Raw genomic sequence first — 27,132 nt, 5'->3', positions numbered from 1 at the left:
ACTTTCGTCTGTTTGTGTCTTGACTCTGTTTTCTAATCGCACTGTGTCTTTATTGCTGTGGTGTCTCTTTCCTTTCTTTAATGTTTGTGTCTGTGCATCTTTCTGCTTCTCGCTGCTTTGCTCATAAAGGAGTCCGATTCCGACCAGGAGCAGGAAGACGAGGTAAATGCACGCTGCTGCTTCCTATCGCTCTCCATTCATTCCCGCCCTGTTTATTGATGGCACAAACTCTCGCTCTCTATTCCCAAATGTTTTTCTGTCAGCACCTGTCACCTATTTTAAAAGTACATTTTAATCACATCACTGAATGGGATCATTTTATTGAAGTAAAGCGTGTTGTTGTTTAAATCTGAAGGATCTATTTCTTTTCTCCCTTTAAACTGTGTGATATATTTGTTTTTGTTTCAGACCAGCAGAAGACTGGAGAAAAGTAAGACATGTTGCTGGTTTCTCCACACTTGGCTCTGCAGCGTGTGCTTACCTGATCATATTGATAAACTCTGTCTGTAACCAGACCGATAGATGAGCCGCCTCCACGTGTCTCCTTTAGGCTTTGCTTCACTTTTTCTTTCCTTTGCTTTTCTTTGACTTCACCCCACCATGTGTTTGTTTGAACTCTTTCTCTAGATTTAAAGACTTGTGTGCACGTGTGTTCTGCATATTAACGCTCACTGACGGTTTAATCGGTCTCTTGTTTCATGGTAATTAATGCAGTAACCGTCATCTCTGGCACTTCTAAATAGCCCATGGGGCCAAGCAGCACTTAAGAGTCCAGTCCAAATTTATCATGGTCGACACAAAAAAAATGTATGGTGGCCTTCCCGGGGTAGCAGCTGGAGCCAAATTTAAAAATCCTCCAGTCATATTGAAACGTACACATTATTTGTCTGATCAGAAAGATCCAATAAAGGTATAGTTTGGACTGCGGTATTGTATCACTTCCTGTTCCGGAGCACAGCGGTGTTTTTCTGTATCTGTTAGCTGTTTAATCTGTGCAGTTAGATTGATCTAGTTATCTAGATTACGATTTGTTTCCCAGTGTAATCTTTACGTGCCTTAACTAAAGCACTCCTTTTGCTGAATCACCTCTAAATTATTTACACATTATTCACTTTGCGTGTTTTTAGGAATCCGCTAGCTTAGCGTAGCTACTAGCTCTTAGCCGATTTAGCATGGCGGCTTCTCCTGTCTCTCCCGCACTTTTCTGCTCTGGGTGTGAAATGTTTAGTTATTCCTCGGGCCTCCTTTAGCAGTAATGGTACTTGTAATAAGTGTAGCTTATTCGTAGCTTTGGAGGCCAGGCTGGGCGAATTGGAGACTCGGCTCCGCACCGTGGAAAATTCTACAGCTAGCCAGGCCCCTGTAGTCGGTGCGGACCAAGGTAGCTTAGCCGCCGTTAGTTACCCCCTGGCAGATCCCGAGCAGCCGGGAAAGCAGGCTGACTGGGTGACTGTGAGGAGGAAGCGTAGCCCTACACAGAAGCCCCGTGTACACCGCCAACCCGTTCACATTTCTAACCGTTTTTCCCCACTCGACGACATACCCACCGAGGATCAAACTCTGGTTATTGGCGACTCTGTTTTGCGAAATGTGAAGTTAGCGACACCAGCAACCATAGTCAATTGTCTTCCGGGGGCCAGAGCAGGCGACATTGAAGGAAATTTGAAACTGCTGGCTAAGGCTAAGCGTACATTTGGTAAGATTGTAATTCACGTCGGCAGTAATGACACCCGGTTACGCCAATCGGAGGTCACTAAAATTAACATTAAATCGGTGTGTAACTTTGCAAAAACAATGTCAGACTCTGTAGTTTTCTCTGGGCCCCTCCCCAATCAGACCGGGAGTGACATGTTTAGCCGCATGTTCTCCTTGAATTGCTGGCTGTCTGAGTGGTGTCCAAAAAATGAGGTGGGCTTCATAGATAATTGGCAAAGCTTCTGGGGAAAACCTGGTCTTGTTAGGAGAGATGGCATCCATCCCACTTTGGATGGAGCAGCTCTCATTTCTAGAAATCTGGCCAATTTTCTTAAATCCTCCAAACCGTGACTATCCAGGGTTGGGACCAGGAAGCAGAGTTGTAGTCTTACACACCTCTCTGCAGCTTCTCTCCCCCTGCCATCCCCTCATTACCCCATCCCCGTAGAGACGGTGCCTGCTCCCAGACCACCAATAACCAGCAAAAATCTATTTAAGCATAAAAATTCAAAAAGAAAAAATAATATAGCACCTTCAACTGCACCACAGACTAAAACAGTTAAATGTGGTCTATTAAACATTAGGTCTCTCTCTTCTAAGTCCCTGTTGGTAAATGATATAATAATTGATCAACATATTGATTTATTCTGCCTTACAGAAACCTGGTTACAGCAGGATGAATATGTTAGTTTAAATGAGTCAACACCCCCGAGTCACACTAACTGTCAGAATGCTCGTAGCACGGGCCGGGGCGGAGGATTAGCAGCAATCTTCCATTCCAGCTTATTGATTAATCAAAAACCCAGACAGAGCTTTAATTCATTTGAAAGCTTGACTCTTAGTCTTGTCCATCCAAATTGGAAGTCCCAAAAACCAGTTTTATTTGTTATTATCTATCGTCCACCTGGTCGTTACTGTGAGTTTCTCTGTGAATTTTCAGACCTTTTGTCTGACTTAGTGCTTAGCTCAGATAAGATAATTATAGTGGGCGATTTTAACATCCACACAGATGCTGAGAATGACAGCCTCAACACTGCATTTAATCTATTATTAGACTCTATTGGCTTTGCTCAAAAAGTAAATGAGTCCACCCACCACTTTAATCATATCTTAGATCTTGTTCTGACTTATGGTATGGAAATAGAAGACTTAACAGTATTCCCTAAAAACTCCCTTCTGTCTGATCATTTCTTAATAACATTTACATTTACTCTGATGGACTACCCAGCAGTGGGGAATAAGTTTCATTACACTAGAAGTCTTTCAGAAAGCGCTGTAACTAGGTTTAAGGATATGATTCCTTCTTTATGTTCTCTAATGCCATATACCAACACAGTGCAGAGTAGCTACCTAAACTCTGTAAGGGAGATAGAGTATCTCGTCAATAGTTTTACATCCTCATTGAAGACAACTTTGGATGCTGTAGCCCCTCTAAAAAAGAGAGCTTTAAATCAGAAGTGCCTGACTCCGTGGTATAACTCACAAACTCGTAGCTTAAAGCAGATAACCCGTAAGTTGGAGAGGAAATGGCGTCTCACTAATTTAGAAGATCTTCACTTAGCCTGGAAAAAGAGTCTGTTGCTCTATAAAAAAGCCCTCCATAAAGCTAGGACATCTTTCTACTCATCACTAATTGAAGAAAATAAGAACAACCCCAGGTTTCTTTTCAGCACTGTAGCCAGGCTGACAAAGAGTCAGAGCTCTATTGAGCTGCGTATTCCATTAACTTTAACTAGTAATGACTTCATGACTTTCTTTGCTAACAAAATTTTAACTATTAGAGAAAAAATTACTCATAACCATCCCAAAGACGTATCGTTATCTTTGGCTGCCTTCAGTGATGCCGGTATTTGGTTAGACTCTTTCTCTCCGATTGTTCTGTCTGAGTTATTTTCATTAGTTACTTCATCCAAACCATCAATCAATCAATCAATCAATCAATTTTTTTTATATAGCGCCAAATCACAACAAACAGTTGCCCCAAGGCGCTTTATATTGTAAGGCAAGGCCATACAATAATTATGTAAAACCCCAACGGTCAAAACGACCCCCTGTGAGCAAGCACTTAGCTACAGTGGGAAGGAAAAACTCCCTTTTAACAGGAAGAAACCTCCAGCAGAACCAGGCTCAGGGAGGGGCAGTCTTCTGCTGGGCCTGGTTGGGGCTGAGGGAGAGAACCAGGAAAAAGACATGCTGTGGAGGGGAGCAGAGATCGATCACTAATGATTAAATGCAGAGTGGTGCATACAGAGCAAAAAGAGAAAGAAACACTCAGTGCATTATGGGAACCCCCCAGCAGTCTAAGTCTATAGCAGCATAACTAAGGGATGGTTCAGGGTCACCTGATCCAGCCCTAACTATAAGCTTTAGCAAAAAGGAAAGTTTTAAGCCTAATCTTAAAAGTAGAGAGGGTGTCTGTCTCCCTGATCTGAATTGGGAGCTGGTTCCACAGGAGAGGAGCCTGAAAGCTGAAGGCTCTGCCTCCCATTCTACTCTTACAAACCCTAGGAACTACAAGTAAGCCTGCAGTCTGAGAGCGAAGCGCTCTATTGGGGTGATATGGTACTACGAGGTCCCTAAGATAAGATGGGACCTGATTATTCAAACCTTATAAGTAAGAAGAAGAATTTTAAATTCTATTCTAGAATTAACAGGAAGCCAATGTTAATTCAATGGGGTTAATGTCAATGGGGTCTAATAAACATCAACATGTTATTAGACCCCATTCCTACCAGGCTGCTCAAGGAAGCCCTACCATTATTTAATGCTTCGATCTTAAATATGATCAATCTATCTTTGTTAGTTGGCTATGTACCACAGGCTTTTAAGGTGGCTTTTAACCATTACTTAAAAAGCCATCACTTGACCCAGCTATCTTAGCTAATTATAGGCCAATCTCCAACCTTCCTTTTCTCTCAAAATTCTTGAAAGGGTAGTTGTAAAACAGCTAACTGATCATCTGCAGAGGAATGGTCTATTTGAAGAGTTTCAGTCAGGTTTTAGAATTCATCATAGTACAGAAACAGCATTAGTGAAGGTTACAAATTATCTTCTTATGGCCTCGGACAGTGGACTCATCTCTGTGCTTGTTCTGTTAGACCTCAGTGCTGCTTTTGATACTGTTGACCATAAAATTTTATTACAGAGATTAGAGCATGCCATAGGTATTAAAGGCACTGCGCTGCGGTGGTTTGAATCATATTTGTCTAATAGATTACAATTTGTTCATGTAAATGAGGAATCTTCTTCACAGACTAAAGTTAATTATGGAGTTCCACAAGGTTCTGTGCTAGGACCAATTTTATTCACTTTATACATGCTTCCCTTAGGCAGTATTATTAGACGGTATTGCTTAAATTTTCATTGTTACGCAGATGATACCCAGCTTTATCTATCCATGAAGCCAGAGGACACACACCAATTAGCTAAACTGCAGGATTGTTTTACAGACATAAAGACATGGATGACCTCTAATTTCCTGCTTTTTAAACTCAGATAAAACTGAAGTTATTGTACTTGGCCCCACAAATCTTAGAAACATGGTGTCTAACCAGATCCTTACTCTGGATGGCATTACCCTGACCTCTAGTAATACTGTGAGAAATCTGGAGTCATTTTTGATCAGGATATGTCATTCAAAGCGCATATTAAACAAATATGTAGGACTACTTTTTTGCATTTACGCAATATCTCTAAAATTAGAAAGGTCTTGTCTCAGAGTGATGCTGAAAAACTAATTCATGCATTTATTTCCTCTAGGCTGGACTATTGTAATTCATTATTATCAGGTTGTCCTAAAAGTTCCCTAAAAAGCCTTCAGTTAATTCAAAATGCTGCAGCTAGAGTACTGACGGGGACTAGAAGGAGAGAGCATATCTCACCCATATTGGCCTCTCTTCATTGGCTTCCTGTTAATTCTAGAATAGAATTTAAAATTCTTCTTCTTACTTATAAGGTTTTGAATAATCAGGTCCCATCTTATCTTAGGGACCTCGTAGTACCATATCACCCCAATAGAGCGCTTCGCTCTCAGACCTGCAGGCTTACTTGTAGTTCCTAGGGTTTGTAAGAGTAGAATGGGAGGCAGAGCCTTCAGCTTTCAGGCTCCTCTCCTGTGGAACCAGCTCCCAATTCAGATCAGGGAGACAGACACCCTCTCTACTTTTAAGATTAGGCTTAAACTTTCCTTTTTGCTAAAGCTTATAGTTAGGGCTGGATCAGGTGACCCTGAACCATCCCTTAGTTATGCTGCTATAGACGTAGACTGCTGGGGGGTTCCCATGATGCACTGTTTCTTTCTCTTTTTGCTCTGTATGCACCACTCTGCATTTAATCATTAGTGATCGATCTCTGCTCCCCTCCACAGCATGTCTTTTTCCTGGTTCTCTCCCTCAGCCCCAACCAGTCCCAGCAGAAGACTGCCCCTCCCTGAGCTGGTTCTGCTGGAGGTTTCTTCCTGTTAAAAGGGAGTTTTTCCTTCCCACTGTAGCCAAGTGCTTGCTCACAGGGGGTCGTTTTGACCGTTGGGGTTTTACATAATTATTGTATGGCCTTGCCTTACAATATAAAGCGCCTTGGGGCAACTGTTTGTTGTGATTTGGCGCTATATAAAAAAATTGATTGATTGATTGATTGATTGACTTGTGGGGTATAAACAGCAAAAAATAGGCCAGTTTTAGTTTGTACAGGGGTCAAAAGTGAAAGTTGCTCCAGTGTTGGTAAAACATGATGCAGATTATTGGTTTGGTCTCCAAACATTGTTGCCGGATGTTACCGTGTGACATGATAAATAGGCGTGACAGATGGTGTGAACTCTTCCACTTTCCGCCCCCCCGTCACTCCACATCGGTTGAGTTTATGCTGCAGATGTGCAGTTAAACTCCTCACATTAACCTATTTCTCCTCCTCCTTTGTTTTTGGCACGCGGTGCACGTTGCCCCATTCTGTCTCCACCAGACCCTCCCTTTCCTTTGTGTGGAAATAACTTGCCTTGCAGAAACTTGTGCTTGTTGGTGCAATTGTGGTGTGAAGTTGTGTTTGAACATGAACCTCATGTCGCTGTTACGTGTCATTTTAATTCAGTTCTGTCTTAACTCGCACTGTGACACTTTAACTCTCCTGATCCGGATCCTGTGCATGTTCTGAATCCATTTTTCTTATTTCTTTTATTTGTTTGTTTCATAAGCATAGATGGATTTTTTTAATCTGTTGAACATCACTGGCTTTCTCCAGCTTTTGATTTCAAACCATATTAACCTCATTTTATTGACATTGTCTTCATTTGTGCAATCGTGAGATGACCTTGTGTTGTCCGTTGTTTGTGTTTCTTGTGTTGGTGGTGCTTGTTAGGCTCATTGTTCTCATATCTTTGGTTTCCAGTCTTTGTGGATGTGGGTGCAAGTTATTTCCTGCCCATATCCTTCATCTTTGGTTCCACGTAGTCTTTGCTTTGCCACTGTAGTGTTTCCCAGAGACATGTAACGTATAGTCCCAGTCCTCTGACGGATCCTCATGTTGCTGTAGAACTTCCCTGTGCTGTGCTCTGATCTTGCCTTGACCACATTCTCCTGTGTCTGTCTCCTTTCATTTTAATTTTGATTTTATTTCCTCCTTACTGATGCATCTTCGTATGGAAGATGAAGAGCCGGCGACATCAGACCTGAAGTAGAGCTGATTCGAGAGCCAGACCTCCTGTCCGATGTCTCACAGATGAAACAAGACTTGATCAAAATGACGGCCATCCTGACTGCAGACGCCACAGAGAAATCCCCCTCGTTAGGCATTTGTGGTCTAGAGAAAAGCACAGTGGATGTGTCCGGAGAGCCGTTAGAAATAATGGAGAAGGATCTGGTAAAAGTGAAAGAAGACCTGGAGAAAGTCAGTGAGATATTAAGGAGTGGGACCTATGAGAGAGAGTGGCGGGGAAGCAGCTAGGATGGCTGAGGACTGGGTCCTCCTGTCGGACACGGAGGTCCCAAGAAGCCAAAAAGATGGCGCTTAGAATCCAAGACCCGTCTTACGTGAAAGCAGAAGTAAAAGAGGGGCCTCCCAGACCAAAAGCCATAAAAGACAGTGGCGACCTAAAAGAATACCTTCTTGATGCACCTGTAGGCTCCAAAATAAAATCTAAAAAAGAACAAGGTGTCCAACAAAAGTTCACTGATGTTTGTTGTTGTAAAAGTTCCAAACCATCAACTCCAACCAAAGTGCAAGAAAAATCCACAGTGGGGAATCATAAAAAGTAGTCAGGAGGAAGGGAGATCAGGACACAACAGAAGTCCCATCGGAAGCAGGCAGTCTCCTGATTGTGCCGGCAGTTCCTGGCTCAGCATCACCTGTGTCCCCGTGGTTGAATGAAACACCAATTGGCTCAATAAAAGACAAAGTCAAAGCCTTACAACAAAGAGTAGAAGCAGAGCAAAAGAATAAGAGTTCAGCGGAAGCAAGCCTTCACATCTACCGGTTATAACCAGGGCTTCTGCAAAAGCTAAAGAAAGCCCTAAATCAGCAAGGCACCCCCTAAATATCCTAAAGCAGAGTCTGAAAAACTCGAGGAGACCATGTCAGTTAAAGAGTTGATGCAAGCCTTTCAAACTGGACAGGACCCCTTCAAAGAGGAAGTCGGGCCTTTTTGAGCTCAAACCGTCCACTGTCAGACACCGTCCAACATCGGACAAACACGTAAAATCAGAAACCGTCCCATCAGAACTAATAACCAAGGCAATGGCTTCTCAGAAAAAGAGCCGTCTTTAGATTCCAAACCTCAGAAGACAGAGCACACTCAACAAGAAGGTCCCAAAGACCAAATTCCCCTTCTGCCACCTGTTCAGAGCTAACTGAAACTGTCACTTTAGAAAACACGGAGGCCTTGACGACAGCTCTGACAGTTTGAAGCAATGAAGCTGTGGCAAGACTCACTAAGTGCCAGTTCTGGACATGGAACCCCTCATCTAAGCTCCGAGGACAGCTACAAGCATGAGGGTTAGCCACCCCTGGTACAAGTCCTGAAAGTCTGTGTCTTTCTCCTAAAAAACGGGCAAGAAAATGCTGAAGCACCAGCAGCTGCCATCATGGAAATCACGAGTGAAAGTAAAGACATGGAGAAGTCTGGAGACTCTCGTGTAGGGACCGCTCCTGACCAGCTGTCTGCAGAGTTGACCCTCCCACTGTCAACCAGTGAGGCTGCAGATGACCACACCACAAGTGAGTCTATGTCTGTTAGGAGGAACAAGCCTAAACCGTCCAAAGCTCAAAAGCTCACAAAGAGAATTTCAGAGACTTTAGAAACTTTTCTTAGTGATGATGACAGCCCTGAAGTCCATGGTTCCCCACCCTCTAGATCCTCCTCTCATCTTCATGAAAGCTTAGAGCTGCCTTTAAAACAAGACTCAGATCCTCTTAGTCCATTAGCAGATGACTCTTTGACAATAAGCCACAGGGATTCTCTCGAGGGTAGTCCTCTTATGGAAGAAAACTCCTCCCATAGATCTCCAGACTCAATTGAACCCAGCCCCACCAGGGAATCACCCCCTCATGATTCCTTAGAGAGCAGCCCAGTACAGCAAGAAAGCCACTCAACCTTCCTGTCAGCCATAGGTCTACAGAGTCAATCCTCTAGCCGTCCCAAGACCTCCAAAGCTACAGAATTCCCGCAGGACCCTTTGCGCAGTAGACTGCTACACGACCATGAGGCTAATGTTGATGATGACAGTTGTGAGCAGACATCCCAGATGACAATTTCTGGTAAGGGTCTCCTCTTTCCTGATACCCCAAGTTCTGAACAGGTAAGTTATGAGCTAAATCCAGACCATCTGACCACATATTTCTTTCTGTTCAAACCAAACCGGCTGTTCATCCCTGAAGACCCAGAAGATCATGCATCGGCACCTTTGAAGCTAAGAGAATATTTACTCCACAGGAGGAAATGTTAAGATGGCTCCCAAAATAAAAACATTTGATGAAATGGAGCAAGAGGCAAGGAGCAAAAACAACTCCAGAAAAGATGCCAAACTGGGGATGACAGCTGTAAACATTAGAACCCCTCCAGTGAAAACCCTTATCATTGTCATGTGGACTTTCTAGAACCACAGAAGATTCAAAGTTAGCTCTTGTCTTGATCCCCGTATTAAAGTCCACTTCCCTCTCCTTTTTCAGCAGGTTTGCATGATGGATCCTACAGCAAAGACGTAAAGAAGACAAACCACACAACAGCCAGTGTAACTTCAGAGGGATCTCATACTGTCTCACCAGTAAACAGAACTGATGAGCAAAAGGAGGAGATCTTAAAGTCCAGAGAAAATAAAGGGGATGTAGGGAAGGTCCCGGTGTTGATGAAATACAGACAGGGCAGCAAAACAAGTTCATAATGTAACAGATGAAGTGAAAAGAGATCACAGAGGTCCACTTGGTGGAAGTGTCACCACTGGACACCAAAGAAGCATTTAAACCACAGGTCTGTATATGATGACCCAGATGATGATGACGAGCCACCGGAACATCCGAGAACAGAGTCTAAAGGCGTCACCGCAAGAGTAGAACAGAACCTCTGGACTACCATCAGGGAGGACGATGCTGCTTTCGCAGCTCGTGTCAAGGAAGAGGAACAGAAGATCCTGAATTTGGTAGTGGACCGACACTCTTTGCAGGCAACTCCAACACAACCTGGGAACACCCACAGAAGAGAGCACGCCGACCAGTGAGCCAAACCCTTTTCTCTTCCAAGAAGGGAAGCTGGTGATGACACGAAGTGGTGCTATCGACATGACCAAGAGGAGCTATGAGGAGGAAGGAGGTGGCTTCGCCTTTTTCCAAATAGGGGACAACCTTTATAAGAGAATTTGAAGAAGACATGAGACAAGGAGGTAGAAAATTGGCAGCAGAACCAGAAGTTGGCCTCAATCTAATGTTAGAGGTTAAAACTGAAGAGAACGTGACTCAAAAGAAAGAACCTTATTCTCAGCTTCAGCCGCCAGCTGAACCTGACCAGACAACCAAAACAAACGCCTCCAAATCTAAAATTCCTAAGATGGACAGTTCTTCTCCAGGCAAGCCTACAAAGAAAGAGCAAGTAACCCCTGATGTTGTCAGAGCCCAGAAAGATGTAAGTGTTAATGAGGAACCCTTACCTTTAGACAGCAGTTCACCCGACCAAATTCTAACAAATGTCCAGACAGCCGAAAGCACAGTCACTAGATCTATCTACTCTGAGCAGGGTCAAGAGTCCTCGATTCCTCTCCAGAAGAGCCACAGTCAGTGATAGAAGCTCCCAAACCATCAGCAAAGTCCAAACAAATTGCTTCCAGTAGTGGTAAAAAAGCTCCAAACAAAACACAAGCCAAGTCCACCCGTCAAGGTCAGGGTAAATCTGCAATCTGCCCCGCCCCAGCCACCCTCAAAAAAGAGTCCTCTTCCACTGCTGAGTCCAAATCGAGAATTCCTGTCAAAGCTAGCACTCTTAAAACGGATCCCGCTATCAGATGTTCCGAAACCACTCATGACAGAAAGCTTAAGGTTCAAGTAAAAAAGGACACAAGGAGAAAATCTGAGACAGATGCAGGTCCCTCTGTGGATGTCAAAACCAAGACCGCTGCATCCAAAGCCAGGAGCTTCTGTGAAGGGGAGTCTACTCCGTCTCCTGCTAAAAACATCTGGCTCGGCCTGTGAGCGCAGAGTTGGCAAAATCCAAAGGCTTCCACTCCCGACTCCCAGTCAGAGGCAAAGGTGGTCAGTCACCTCAGTCAGCAACACCAGCCAAAGAGAAAACCGATCAGTGCCAACAGCCCATTGACTTTTTGAAGAATAAGTGATGAAGCAGCAAAAGTCATGGAAAGGTTGGCACAGGCAGAGACGGCGAAAGAAGGCCTGTCCTCATCACTCATCACTTCTGTCCAATCTTCTTCTACTGTCTAGGTTCTGGTTGATAGACTGTCGGCAAGTCCAGGAATCTGTCAACTTTTGTACTCGGTGTACCGGGAGATCATCTGTGTCCCTTACATGGCCAAGTTCGTCATCTTTGCCAAAACTCACGATCCTATTGAGGCCCGCTACGTTGCTTCTGACGGATGACAAGATTGACAAAACACTGGAGCATCAGGAGAACTTCAGTGAGGTGGCCCGCAGCCGAGACGTGGAGGTGAGCATTTGAGTTCCTAGAAGTCTTCCTAAGTCTCGATGACCTCAGCGTCAGCAACAGTTCATCAGCTCAGCATTAGTCCAGACCTGACCTGGTATCTGAGTGAGGTTAACAGGACACTTGGGTCCACCTTGATTTGTTTCTAATTATGTCAGGTCTTGGTTCTGTGAACCATGTTTTCTGGTTCACATTTTGCACCTTTGGCTTTGTGTTGACTTCAACAGGAGCTTTGAACTACAGACTTCATTGAAACAATTCTGTGTTATGAGCATTAGGGTCACCCTGCTGAGTCTGGTTAGGGTTAGTGCAGTTCCTGGCTGGAAACGTAGTGTTTTAAAGCACGTCCCTCTGTGGTTTTTCCTGCTTTAGGTGTGTTTCTCAGCCGGTGCTGCGCTCTGATTACACAGAAGCGCTGTGATGGTTTAAGCGCTGTTGCTGTGGTGTGATCATCAGACGACCTGATTGATCGATCAGGGTGATCACGCCTGATTAATGCACTGCCGGTGATCACCACACCGACAGATCACACAACACTTCATTCAGATCACACCTGATCGCGGTCGGCTGGTGCTTTAAAAGTTTAAATCATCACAGCGTTTCATTCGTGGCAGCGTTATCCACAGCCAGTCCACTCATCAGCATTCTGTACACAATGAAAATGGTCCACCAAGATCAAAAATGAAAATAAAAATAATGTTAAATTACTCTGTTTCTGACCTGCACCACACCGTGCAGTACCGACCAGAACCACTGGGATGAAACGGGGCTGTCGGCAGACGTTGGATAATCATCAAGGTGTGACAGAGAGCTTTTTAAAAGCTTATTCTTACTTGGGTTATCTTTCACCATCATTCAGTGAATTAGGGTCTTTTAAGAAGCTAATTTGAGTTTTTTTATTTGTACTTTCACTCACTTTAATTCAGTAACTTTTTGTTGTTATGGCTTTTAACGAGCTAATTAGAGAGTTTTTTGACACGTACTTACTGTGGATAATTACTTTGAGTCGACTTTGCTTCTCCTGAGTCTGTCCTTCTTGAATATGAGGAGAATTCCTTCAACGTCACCAGATGAGTGACTGAACCGATGTTTCTCTCGTTTCTTTAACTTTAGCTGGTTCACTTGAGCTTCACCTGTCTAACACTGACATGAGCTCATTTTCTCTCACTTTAGTTCTTTACCTTCAGGTTTCTTTACCAAACTCTTTTTAACTTTGTCATGAGCTAGTTTCAGTCAGCTGTCATTGATGTTAGCTGACTTCACATGGCCTTTTCAGATTTTAGCAACCTTTGTCAGCGTTCTGGGTTTTGCTTGCTTTGGTTTCTCTCTGTTTGAGAAAGCAGTGACTGTTTTCTTCAGCAAAGCACTGAAGCTTCATAACAATCACATTTCCTGCAGAAAAATGCACTTGGTTTCTAACTGCGGCACGTCTATGTGTTCCCCTTAGGTCCTAGAAGGCAAACCCATCTATGCAGACTGTTTTGGCAACCTGGTTCCGCTCACCAAAAGTGGCCAGCACCATCTCTTCAGCTTCTATGCCTTCAAAGAGAACAGACTAGCACTCTTCATCAAAGTGAGAAATGAGTTCACAGGTATAGTAATAAATGACTGAAGGACGCTTTTGACTGATTGAAAATGCTTCTCGCTACAGATCAGAGACAACACTCAGGAGCCATGTGTCGTCTGTCCTTCTTGAAAGAACCCAGGAACGTCAGGTCAATCGCCAAAATGCCATATGCAACCTCAACATCACTCTGCCATCATACTGCAAGGTGAGGACACCAGTTGGCTGATAATGGTGTACGTTCTCTGTCTGTAAAGATGGTCTGTTCCGTGTCTGTTATGACAGTCATACTGAGATGTGAGGACACAGTTGACTTATGACGGTCTATGTTCCGTGTCTGTTATGATAGTCGTACTGAGATGTGAGGACACAGTTGACTAATGACGGTCTATGTTCCGTGTCTCTTATGATAGTCGTACTGAGATGGGAGGACACAGTTGACTTATGACGGTCTATGTTCCGTTTGGTCTATTTCTGATAAGTCGTACTGAGATGGGAGGACACAGTTGACTTATGACGGTCTATTCCGTGTCTGTATGATATCGTACTGAGATGGGAGGACACAGTTGACTTATGACGGTCTATTTCCGTGTCTGTTTACATCATACTGAGATGTGAGGACACAGTTGACTTATGACGGTCTACGTTCCGTGTCTGTTATGACAGTCATACGAGATGTGAGGCACAGTTGACTGACGGTCTGATTTCCGTCTGTTATGACAGTCATCTGAGATGTAGGCACAGTTGACTTATGACGGTCTATGTTCCGTGTCTGTTATGACAGTTGCACTGAGAGGTGAGGACACAGTTTATTTATGACGGTCTATGTTCCATGTCTGTTATGACGTCATACTGAGAAGTGAGGATGCTGGTTGACTTATGACGGTCTACTTTCCCTGTGTGTTATTAGTCGTACTGAGAGGTGAGGACACAGTTTGACTTTTGACGGTCTATGTTCTGTGCCTGTTATGATGGGCTGTGTTCCGTGTCTGTTTGACGATCATACTGTGAGGTGAGGACGTGGTTGACTTATGACTGTCTATGTTCCATGTCTGTTATGACGGCCATGTTCTGTGTCTGTTATGACGGTCTACGTTCCCTATCTCTTTGACGGTCTGATTCCGTGTCTGTTATCACAGTTTATGTTCCGTGTCTGTTATCACAGTCTATGTTCTCTTGTTATGACGGCCTATGTTCCATGTTTGACAGTCTATGGTCCATGTCTGTTGACAGTCTACATTCTGTGTCTGTGTTCCCTGTATGTTATGGATGCGGTTCTGTGTCTGTTTGACAATCTACATTCCCTGTCCGTTTATGGCGGTCTACGTTCCGTCTGTTATGGTGGTCTACTTTCCCTGTCTGTTATGGTGGTCTACGTTCTGTATCTTCTACGATGGTCTATGGTTCCTGTCTGTTATGACGGTCTACGCCCATGTCTGTTATGACGGTCTATGTTCCCGGTCTTGCTGTGGCAGTCTACATGTCCCATCTGTTATGACGGCCTATGTTCCTGTCTGACAGTCTACGTTCCATGTCTATTATGACGGCCTATGTTCCCTGTCTGTTATGATGTCCTATGTTCTGTGTCTGTTATGACGACCTGTGTTTTTCATGTCTGTTATGACGGCCTATGTTCCCTGTCTTGTTATGGTGGTCTGCGTTGCGTATCTTCTACGATGGTCTACGTTTCCTGTCTGTTATGGCAGTCTATGCTCCGTGTCTGTTATGGTGGTCTACGTTCTGTCTTTTATGGCGTCTACGTTTCATATCTTCTACAATGGTCCACGTTTCCTGTCTGTTATGACGGTCTGTGTTCCGTATCTGTTATCTGTTATGACTGCGCTGCAGTCTGTGTAACAGACTACACGCATTGTGGCCTCTGCTGAGAAGGTGATCGCTGTAGCCTTCCATCTCTCCACGACCTGCACGTCTCCAGGACTCTGGGCCGAGCAGGTCGGATCAGACCCTTGTCACCCTGCACACGGTCTGTTCAAACCACTCCCCTCGGGCAGGAGGCTACGTCCATCCGGACCAGAACCTCCCGCCATAAGAACAGTTTCTTCCCCTCTGCCGTTAGACTCATGAACTCCTCATAACTCAATCACCTTAAGCTTAACTCTGTCACTTTATCATTTTTCACGGGTCACTTTAGACAGTGTACTTTAGTTTTAACTGCACTCCTCCCACTGCAACCGTTTTTTCTGTTTTTCTGTTGCACACAGCCTTTCATATTTCATATTTCTTTTTTTTATCTTATTTTGACACATATGTTATATTTTATCTTAGCATTTATCTCTTCTTAATGTTGCACCATTGTACCAAAGCAAATTCCTAGTCTGTGATCCTGTTCACTGGCAATGGCAATAAACTTCTTCTGATTCTGATGGTCTACATTTCCTGTCTGATATGATGGTCTATGTTCCGTGTCTGTTATGATGGTCTACATGCCTCTTGTTATGATGGTCTACGTTCTATGTCTGTTATGGCGGTCGACGTTCCGTGTTTGTTCTGACGGCCTATGTTTCCTGTCTGTTGTGGCAGTCTACATTCCCTGTCTGTTATGCCGATCTACGTTCCCTGTCTGTTATGCCGGTCTACGTTCCCTGTCTGTTATGACGGCCTACGTTCCCTGTCTGTTATGACGGCCTACGTTCCCTGTCTGTTATGATGGCCTATGTTCCCTGTCTGTTATGACGGCCTATATTCCGTTATGTTATGACGGCCTGTGTTCCGTATTTGTTAGGACGGTTTACCGTTCTGTGTCTGTTATGACAGCCTATGTTCTGTGTCTGTTATGACGGTCTACACTCCGTGTCTTGTCATTGCGGTCTACGTTCCGTATCTTCTACTATGGTCTATGTTTCCTACATTTATGACGGTCTACGCTCCGTGTCTGTTGTGACAGCCTATGTTTCTGTGTCTGTTATGATGTCTATGTTCTGTGTTTTGTTATGGCGGTCTATGTTTCATATAGTTTACAATGGTCCACATTTCCTGTCTGTTATGACAGTCTATGCTTCCTGTCTGTTATGATGGCCTATGTTTCCATGTCTGTTATTATGTCTTATGTTCCGTGTCTGACGGTCTGTGTTCCGTATCTGTTATGATGGTCTACGTTTCCTGTCTGATATGATGGTCTACGTTCTGTGTCTGTTATGATATGATGGTGTGTTTCCTGTCTGTTATGATGGCCTATGTTTCCTGTCTGTGGGTCTGCATTCCGTATCTGTTATGATGGTCTACATTTCCTGTCTGTTATGTCGTTCTATACGTTCCGGTGTCTGTTGTGGCGTTCTACGTGCCGTGTTTGTTATGACGGCCTATGTTTCCTGTCTGTTATGGCAGTCTACGTTCCCTGACTGTTACGATGGCCTACGTTCCCTGTCTTGTGATGACGGTCTATGTTCTGTGTCTGTTTTGACAGTCTATGTTTTGTGTCTGTTATGACAGTCCATGTTTTGTGTCTGTTATGACGGTCTATGTTCCCTGTCTGTTATGAGGCTCTACGTTTCCCATCTGTTATGACGGCCTACGTTCCATGTCTGTTATGATGGGCTGCATTCCGTATCTTGTTAAGGCGGTCTATGTTTCCTGCCTGTTATGGCGGCCTACGCTACATGTCTGTTATGACGGCCTATGTTCTGGGTCTGTTATAACTTTCTCCGTTCTGTATCTTGTTATGGAGGTCTAACATTTCATATCTTCTACAATGGTCTACATTCCTGTCGTTATGATGGTCTATGCTACGTGTCTGTTATGACGGGGCCTATGTTTCCTGTCTGTTATGATGTCTGTGTTCCCTGTCTATTATGAGTGCCTGTGTTCCCTGTCTATTATGAGGGCCTATGTTCTCTGTCTGACGGTCTAGTCTGCATTTCGTATCTGTTATGATGGTCTACTTTCCTGTCTGTTATGGCGGTCCTACATTCTGTGTCTGTTATGATGGTCTACATTCCCTGTCTTGTTATGAGGGTCTATGTTCTATGTCTGTTATGGCAGTCTGTGTTCTGTGTTTATATGATTACCTATGTTTCCTCTCTATTATGACTGTATATTTCCCTGACTGTTATGATGGTCTACAGTCCGTCTGTTATGTTTCAGACCTTTTAGTCTGACTTAGTGCTTAGCTCAGATAGATAATTATAGTGGGGTGATTTTAACATCCAACAAGATGCTGAGAATGACAGCCTCAGCACTGCATTTTAATCTATTATTAGACTCAATTGGCTTTGTTCAAAATGTAAATGAGTCCACCCACCACTTTAATCATATCTTAGATCTTGTTCTGACTTATGGTATGGAAATAGAAGCACTTAACAGTATTCCCTGAAAACTCCCTTCTGTCTGATCATTTCTTAATAACATTTACATTTACTCTGATGGACTACCCAGCAGTGAGGAATAAGTTTCATTACACTAGAAGTAACTAGGTTTAAGGATATGATTCCTTCTTTATGTTCTCAAATGCCATATACCACACAGTGCAGAGTAGCTACCTAAACTCTGTGAGTGAGATAGAGTATCTCGTCAATAGTTTTACATCCTCATTGAAGACAACTTCAGATGCTGTAGCTCCTCTGAAAAAGAGAGCTTTAAATCAGAAGTGCCTGACTCCATGATATAACTCACAAACTCGCAGCTTAAAGCAGATAACCCATAAGCTGGAGAGGAAATGGCGTCTCACTAATTTAGAACATCTTCACTTAGCCTGGAAAAAGAGTCTGTTGCTCTATAAAAAAAAAAGCCCTCCGTAAAGTTAGGACATCTTACTACTCATCACTAATTGAAGAAAATAAGAAAACCCCAGGTTTCTTTTCATCACTGTAGCCAGGCTGACAGAGTCAAGCTATTGAGCCGAGTATTCCTTTAACTAGTAATGACTTCATGACTTTCTTTGCTAATAAATTCTAACTATTAGAGAAAAATTACTCATAACAATCCCAAAGACATATCGTTATCTTTGGCTGCTTTCAGTGATGCCGGTATTTGGTTAGACTCTTTCTCTCCGATTGTTCTGTCTTAGTTATTTTCATTAGTTACTTCCTCCAAACCATCAACATGTCTATTAGACCCCATTCCTACCAGGCTGCTCAAGGAAGCCCTACCATTAGTTAATGCTTCGATCTTAAATATGATCAATCTATCTTTGTTAGTTGGCTATGTACCACAGGCTTTTAAGGTGGCAGTAATTAAACCATTACTTAAAAAGCCATCACTTGACCCAGCTATCTTAGCTAATTATAGGCCAATCTCCAACCTTCCTTTTCTCTCAAAAATTCTTGAAAGGGTAGTTGTAAAACAGCTAACTGATCATCTGCAGAGGAATGGTCTATTTGAAGAGTTTCAGTCAGGTTTTAGAATTCATCATAGTACAGAAAGGTTACAAATGATCTCTTATGGCCTCGGACAGTGGACTCATCTCTGTGCTTGTTCTGTTAGACCTCAGTGCCTTTAATACTGTTGACCATAAAATTTTATTACAGAGATTAGAGCATGCCATAGGTATTAAAGGCACTGCGCTGCGGTGGTTTGAATCATATTTATCTAATAGATTACAATTTGTTTATGTAAATTGGGAATCTTCTTCACAGACTAAGGTTAATTATGGAGTTCCACAAGGTTCTGTGCTAGGACCATTTTATTCACTTTATACATGTTTCCCTTAGGCAGTATATTAGACAGCATTGCTTAAATTTTCATTGTTACGCAGATGATACCCAGCTTTATCTATCCATGAAGCCAGAGGACACACACCAATTAGCTAAACTGCAGGATTGTCTTACAGACATAAAGACATGGATGACCTCTGATTTTCCTGCTTTTAAACTCAGATAAAACTGAAGTTATTGTACTTGGCCCACAAATCTTAGAAACATGGTGTCTAACCAGATCCTTACTCTGGATGGCATTACCCTGACCTCTAGTAATACTGTGAGAAATCTTGGAGTCATTTTTGATCAGGATATGTCATTCAATGCGCATATTAAACAAATATGTATTCTTCTTACTTATAAGGTTTTGAATAATCAGGTCCCATCTTATCTTAGGGACCTCATAGTACCATATCACCCCAATAGAGCGCTTCGCTCTCAGACTGCAGGCTTACTTGTAGTTCCTAGGGTTTGTAAGAGTAGAATGGGAGGCAGAGCCTTCAGCTTTCAGGCTCCTCTCCTGTGGAACCAGCTCCCAATTCAGATCAGGGAGACAGACACCCTCTCTACTTTTAAGATTAGGCTTAAAACTTTCCTTTTTGCTAAAGCTTATAGTTAGGGCTGGATCAGGTGACCCTGAACCATCCCTTAGTTATGCTGCTATAGACTTAGACTGCTGGGGGGTTCCCATGAGGCACTGAGTGTTTCTTTCTCTTTTTGCTCTGTATGCACCACTCTGCATTTAATCATTAGTGATCGATCTCTGCTCCCCTCCACAGCATGTCTTTTTCCTGGTTCTCTCCCTCAGCCCCAACCAGTCCCAGCAGAAGACTGCCCCTCCCTGAGCCTGGGTCTGCTGGAGGTTTCTTCCTCTTAAAGGGAGTTCTTCCTTCCCACTGTCGCCAAGTGCTTGCTCACAGGGGGGTCGTTTTGACCGTTGGGGTTTTACATAATTATTGTATGGCCTTGCCTTACAATATAAAGCGCCTTGGGGCAACTGTTTGTTGTGATTTGGCGCTATATAAAAAAAAATTAATTTGATTTGTTATGACGGCCTGTGTTCCGTGTCTGTTATGATGGTCTGCGTTCTGTATCTGTATGATGGTCTGCGTCTGTATCTGTTATGACGGTCTATGTTTGTGTCTATTATGACAGTCCATGTTTTGTGACTGTTATGGCGGTCTATGTTCTCTTTCTTTATGAGGCTCTACGTTCCCTGTGTTATGACGGTCTGTGTTCCCTGTCTGTTATGACGGCCTACGTTCCCTGTCTGTTATGACAGTCTATGTTTCCTGTCTGTTGTGACTGTCTACATTTCCCATCTGGTATGACGGTCTATGTCCCTGTCTGTTGCAGCATTCTACGTTTTGTGTCTGTTATAGCGGCCTACAGTCATTGTCTGTTATGATGGTCTATGTTCCCTGTCTTGTTATGACAGTCTACATTCCCTGTCTTGTTATGGCAGTCTACATTCCCTGTCTTGTTATGGTAGTCTATGTTCTGCATCTTCTACGGTGGTCTGTGTTTCCTGTCTGTTATGGAGGTCTACATTCCTGGTCTTGTTATGACGGCCTATGTTCCATGTCTGTTATGACGGTCTGCCTTCCGTATCTGTTACGATGGCCTACATTTCCTGTCTGTTATGACAGTCTACAGTCTGTGTCTGAGGTGTGTGTGTCTTTTGCTTAGTTTTTTATAGATGTAGACTTTAATTTCACCACACGCACGCTGTCAGTTGTCACTGTTCTTGTTTGCTTGCGTGATGATGGACTGACAGACAGCTGGACCCGATTCGGTCTGAACTGTCCTCAACATTATACGCTGTCCTCAACATAGACTGTCCTTGAAATTATACACTGTCCTCGTAATTATACGCTATCCTCGAAATTATACATTGTCCTCAAAATTATACACTTTCCTCGACATACACTGTCCTCAAAATTATACGCTGTCATCGAAATTATACACTGTCTTCGACATAGACTATCCTCGACATAGGACTGTCCATGACATTATACGCTTTCCTCAGCATTATACCCTGTTCTCGACATAAAGTTTTGTTTAAAGGCGTGTATTTTTTATTTAACTATTTGCAGATGACAACTCTTACTACATTTTAAAACCTGGTTTAACTGCGGTATTTTACTTATTCGTTTAACAGCATTTGCTAATTTCTCTACTGGATGATTTGCAGATGATAGACTTTCTTTAAGCGTGTGTTTAATTTTTTTTTTATTTAAACTATTTGCAGATGACAGTCTTGTTTACGTTTTAAATTGTTTTTTGTTTGTTTTTTTTACAGCATGTATGACTTTCGTCTGTTTGTGTCTTGACTCTGTTTTCTAATCGCACTGTGTCTTTATTGCTGTGGTGGCTCTTTCCTTTCTTTAATGTTTGTGTCTGTGCATCTTCTCTGCTTCTCCGCTGCTTTGCTCATAAAGGAGTCCGATTCCGACAGGAGCAGGAAGACGAGGTAAATGCACGCTGCTGCTTCCTACGCTCTCCATTCATTCCCGCCTGTTTATTGATGGCACAAACTCTCGCTCTCTATTCCCAAATGTTTTTCTGTCAGCACCTGTCACCTATTTTAAAAGTACATTTTAATCACATCACTGAATGGGATCATTTTATTGAAGTAAAGCGTGTTGTTGTTTAAATCTGAAGGATCTATTTCTTTTCTCCCTTTAAACTGTGTGATATATTTGTTTTTGTTTCAGACCAGCAGAAGACTGGAGAAAAGTAAGACATGTTGCTGGTTTCTCCACACTTGGCTCTGCAGCGTGTGCTTACCTGATCATATTGATAAACTCTGTCTGTAACCAGACCGATAGATGAGCCGCCTCCACGTGTCTCCTTTAGGCTTTGCTTCACTTTTTCTTTCCTTTGCTTTTCTTTGACTTCACCCCACCATGTGTTTGTTTGAACTCTTTCTCTAGATTTAAAGACTTGTGTGCACGTGTGTTCTGCATATTAACGCTCACTGACGGTTTAATCGGTCTCTTGTTTCATGGTAATTAATGCAGTAACCGTCATCTCTGGCACTTCTAAATAGCCCATGGGGCCAAGCAGCACTTAAGAGTCCAGTCCAAATTTATCATGGTCGACACAAAAAAATGTATGGTGGCCTTCCCGGGGTAGCAGCTGGAGCCAAATTTAAAAATCCTCCAGTCATATTGAAACGTACACATTATTGTCTGATCAGAAAGATCCAATAAAGGTATAGTTTGGACTGCGGTATTGTATCACTTCCTGTTCCGGAGCACAGCGGTGTTTTTCTGTATCTGTTAGCTGTTTAATCTGTGCAGTTAGATTGATCTAGTTATCTAGATTACGATTTGTTTCCCCAGTGTAATCTTTACGTGCCTTAACTAAAGCACTCCTTTTGCTGAATCACCTCTAAATTATTTACACATTATTCACTTTGCGTGTTTTTAGGAATCCGCTAGCTTAGCGTAGCTACTAGCTCTTAGCCGATTTAGCATGGCGGCTTCTCCTGTCTCTCCCGCACTTTTCTGCTCTGGGTGTGAAATGTTTAGTTATTCCTCGGGGCCTCCTTTAGCAGTAATGGTACTTGTAATAAGTGTAGCTTATTCGTAGCTTTGGAGGCCAGGCTGGGCGAATTGGAGACTCGGCTCCGCACCGTGGAAAATTCTACAGCTAGCCAGGCCCCTGTAGTCGGTGCGGACCAAGGTAGCTTAGCCGCCGTTAGTTTACCCCCTGGCAGATCCCGAGCAGCCGGGAAAGCAGGCTGACTGGGTGACTGTGAGGAGGAAGCGTAGCCCTACACAGAAGCCCCGTGTACACCGCCAACCCGTTCACATTTCTAACCGTTTTTCCCCACTCGACGACATACCCGCCGAGGATCAAACTCTGGTTATTGGCGACTCTGTTTTGCGAAATGTGAAGTTAGCGACACCAGCACCATAGTCAATTGTCTTCCGGGGGCCAGAGCAGGCGACATTGAAGGAAATTTGAAACTGCTGGCTAAGGCTAAGCGTACATTTGGTAAGATTGTAATTCACGTCGGCAGTAATGACACCCGGTTTACGCCAATCGGAGGTCACTAAAATTAACATTAAATCGGTGTGTAAACTTTGCAAAAACAATGTCAGACTCTGTAGTTTTCTCTGGGCCCCTCCCCAATCAGACCGGGAGTGACATGTTTAGCCGCATGTTCTCCTTGAATTGCTGGCTGTCTGAGTGGTGTCCAAAAAATGAGGTGGGCTTCATAGATAATTGGCAAAGCTTCTGGGAAAACCTGGTCTTGTTAGGAGAGATGGCATCCATCCCACTTTGGATGGAGCAGCTCTCATTTCTAGAAATCTGGCCAATTTTCTTAAATCCTCCAAACCGTGACTATCCAGGGTTGGGACCAGGAAGCAGAGTTGTAGTCTTACACACCTCTCTGCAGCTTCTCTCCCCCTGCCATCCCCTCATTACCCCATCCCCGTAGAGACGGTGCCTGCTCCCAGACCACCAATAACCAGCAAAAATCTATTTAAGCATAAAATTCAAAAAGAAAAAATAATATAGCACCTTCAACTGCACCACAGACTAAAACAGTTAATGTGGTCTATTAAACATTAGGTCTCTCTCTTCTAAGTCCCTGTTGGTAAATGATATAATAATTGATCAACATATTGATTTATTCTGCCTTACAGAAACCTGGTTACAGCAGGATGATATGTTAGTTTAAATGAGTCAACACCCCCGAGTCACACTAACTGTCAGAATGCTCGTAGCACGGGCCGGGGCGGAGGATTAGCAGCAATCTTCCATTCCAGCTTATTGATTAATCAAAAACCCAGACAGAGCTTTAATTCATTTGAAAGCTTGACTCTTAGTCTTGTCCATCCAAATTGGAAGTCCCAAAAACCAGTTTTATTTGTTATTATCTATCGTCCACCTGGTCGTTACTGTGAGTTTCTCTGTGAATTTTCAGACCTTTTGTCTGACTTAGTGCTTAGCTCAGATAAGATAATTATAGTGGGCGATTTTAACATCCACACAGATGCTGAGAATGACAGCCTCAACACTGCATTTAATCTATTATTAGACTCTATTGGCTTTGCTCAAAAAGTAAATGAGTCCACCCACCACTTTAATCATATCTTAGATCTTGTTCTGACTTATGGTATGGAAATAGAAGACTTAACAGTATTCCCTAAAAACTCCCTTCTGTCTGATCATTTCTTAATAACATTTACATTTACTCTGATGGACTACCCAGCAGTGGGGAATAAGTTTCATTACACTAGAAGTCTTTCAGAAAGCGCTGTAACTAGGTTTAAGGATATGATTCCTTCTTTATGTTCTCTAATGCCATATACCAACACAGTGCAGAGTAGCTACCTAAACTCTGTAAGGGAGATAGAGTATCTCGTCAATAGTTTTACATCCTCATTGAAGACAACTTTGGATGCTGTAGCCCCTCTAAAAAAGAGAGCTTTAAATCAGAAGTGCCTGACTCCGTGGTATAACTCACAAACTCGTAGCTTAAAGCAGATAACCCGTAAGTTGGAGAGGAAATGGCGTCTCACTAATTTAGAAGATCTTCACTTAGCCTGGAAAAAGAGTCTGTTGCTCTATAAAAAAGCCCTCCATAAAGCTAGGACATCTTTCTACTCATCACTAATTGAAGAAAATAAGAACAACCCCAGGTTTCTTTTCAGCACTGTAGCCAGGCTGACAAAGAGTCAGAGCTCTATTGAGCTGCGTATTCCATTAACTTTAACTAGTAATGACTTCATGACTTTCTTTGCTAACAAAATTTTAACTATTAGAGAAAAAATTACTCATAACCATCCCAAAGACGTATCGTTATCTTTGGCTGCTTTCAGTGATGCCGGTATTTGGTTAGACTCTTTCTCTCCGATTGTTCTGTCTGAGTTATTTTCATTAGTTACTTCATCCAAACCATCAATCAATCAATCAATCAATCAATTTTTTTATATAGCGCCAAATCACAACAAACAGTTGCCCCAAGGCGCTTTATATTGTAAGGCAAGGCCATACAATAATTATGTAAAACCCCAACGGTCAAAACGACCCCCTGTGAGCAAGCACTTAGCTACAGTGGGAAGGAAAAACTCCCTTTTAACAGGAAGAAACCTCCAGCAGAACCAGGCTCAGGGAGGGGCAGTCTTCTGCTGGGCCTGGTTGGGGCTGAGGGAGAGAACCAGGAAAAAGACATGCTGTGGAGGGGAGCAGAGATCGATCACTAATGATTAAATGCAGAGTGGTGCATACAGAGCAAAAAGAGAAAGAAACACTCAGTGCATTATGGGAACCCCCCAGCAGTCTAAGTCTATAGCAGCATAACTAAGGGATGGTTCAGGGTCACCTGATCCAGCCCTAACTATAAGCTTTAGCAAAAAGGAAAGTTTTAAGCCTAATCTTAAAAGTAGAGAGGGTGTCTGTCTCCCTGATCTGAATTGGGAGCTGGTTCCACAGGAGAGGAGCCTGAAAGCTGAAGGCTCTGCCTCCCATTCTACTCTTACAAACCCTAGGAACTACAAGTAAGCCTGCAGTCTGAGAGCGAAGCGCTCTATTGGGGTGATATGGTACTACGAGGTCCCTAAGATAAGATGGGACCTGATTATTCAAAACCTTATAAGTAAGAAGAAGAATTTTAAATTCTATTCTAGAATTAACAGGAAGCCAATGTTAATTCAATGGGGTTAATGTCAATGGGGTCTAATAAACATCAACATGTTTATTAGACCCCATTCCTACCAGGCTGCTCAAGGAAGCCCTACCATTATTTAATGCTTCGATCTTAAATATGATCAATCTATCTTTGTTAGTTGGCTATGTACCACAGGCTTTTAAGGTGGCTTTTAACCATTACTTAAAAAGCCATCACTTGACCCAGCTATCTTAGCTAATTATAGGCCAATCTCCAACCTTCCTTTTCTCTCAAAAATTCTTGAAAGGGTAGTTGTAAAACAGCTAACTGATCATCTGCAGAGGAATGGTCTATTTGAAGAGTTTCAGTCAGGTTTTAGAATTCATCATAGTACAGAAACAGCATTAGTGAAGGTTACAAATTATCTTCTTATGGCCTCGGACAGTGGACTCATCTCTGTGCTTGTTCTGTTAGACCTCAGTGCTGCTTTTGATACTGTTGACCATAAAATTTTATTACAGAGATTAGAGCATGCCATAGGTATTAAAGGCACTGCGCTGCGGTGGTTTGAATCATATTTGTCTAATAGATTACAATTTGTTCATGTAAATGAGGAATCTTCTTCACAGACTAAAGTTAATTATGGAGTTCCACAAGGTTCTGTGCTAGGACCAATTTTATTCACTTTATACATGCTTCCCTTAGGCAGTATTATTAGACGGTATTGCTTAAATTTTCATTGTTACGCAGATGATACCCAGCTTTATCTATCCATGAAGCCAGAGGACACACACCAATTAGCTAAACTGCAGGATTGTTTTACAGACATAAAGACATGGATGACCTCTAATTTCCTGCTTTTAAACTCAGATAAAACTGAAGTTATTGTACTTGGCCCCACAAATCTTAGAAACATGGTGTCTAACCAGATCCTTACTCTGGATGGCATTACCCTGACCTCTAGTAATACTGTGAGAAATCTTGGAGTCATTTTTGATCAGGATATGTCATTCAAAGCGCATATTAAACAAATATGTAGGACTACTTTTTTGCATTTACGCAATATCTCTAAAATTAGAAAGGTCTTGTCTCAGAGTGATGCTGAAAAACTAATTCATGCATTATTTCCTCTAGGCTGGACTATTGTAATTCATTATTATCAGGTTGTCCTAAAAGTTCCCTAAAAAGCCTTCAGTTAATTCAAAATGCTGCAGCTAGAGTACTGACGGGGACTAGAAGGAGAGAGCATATCTCACCCATATTGGCCTCTCTTCATTGGCTTCCTGTTAATTCTAGAATAGAATTTAAAATTCTTCTTCTTACTTATAAGGTTTTGAATAATCAGGTCCCATCTTATCTTAGGGACCTCGTAGTACCATATCACCCCAATAGAGCGCTTCGCTCTCAGACTGCAGGCTTACTTGTAGTTCCTAGGGTTTGTAAGAGTAGAATGGGAGGCAGAGCC

The 27,132-nt window shown here is 42.8% G+C and overlaps 1 protein-coding gene across 8 annotated transcripts in view; it reads left to right on the top strand.

Moving 5' to 3' along the window:
* LOC117505689 (ankyrin-2-like) overlaps positions 1–27,132 on the top strand; it is a 235,575-nt gene that overhangs the window by 175,453 nt on the left and 32,990 nt on the right. For 7 of the 8 annotated variants that reach the window (XM_034165240.1, XM_034165237.1, XM_034165234.1 and 4 more), the window contains 2 exons: positions 130–162; positions 409–430. In XM_034165240.1, coding sequence (XP_034021131.1) covers positions 130–162; positions 409–430 — 55 coding nt within the window. The remainder of the gene's footprint in view (positions 1–129; positions 163–408; positions 431–27,132) is intronic. The other variant, XM_034165239.1, reaches the window with a different exon arrangement.

This window comes from Thalassophryne amazonica, unplaced genomic scaffold (assembly GCF_902500255.1).
Source record: "Thalassophryne amazonica unplaced genomic scaffold, fThaAma1.1, whole genome shotgun sequence".
In the NCBI taxonomy this organism is placed as follows: domain Eukaryota; kingdom Metazoa; phylum Chordata; class Actinopteri; order Batrachoidiformes; family Batrachoididae; genus Thalassophryne; species Thalassophryne amazonica.
This window is presented reverse-complemented; position numbering and strand designations above follow the sequence as displayed.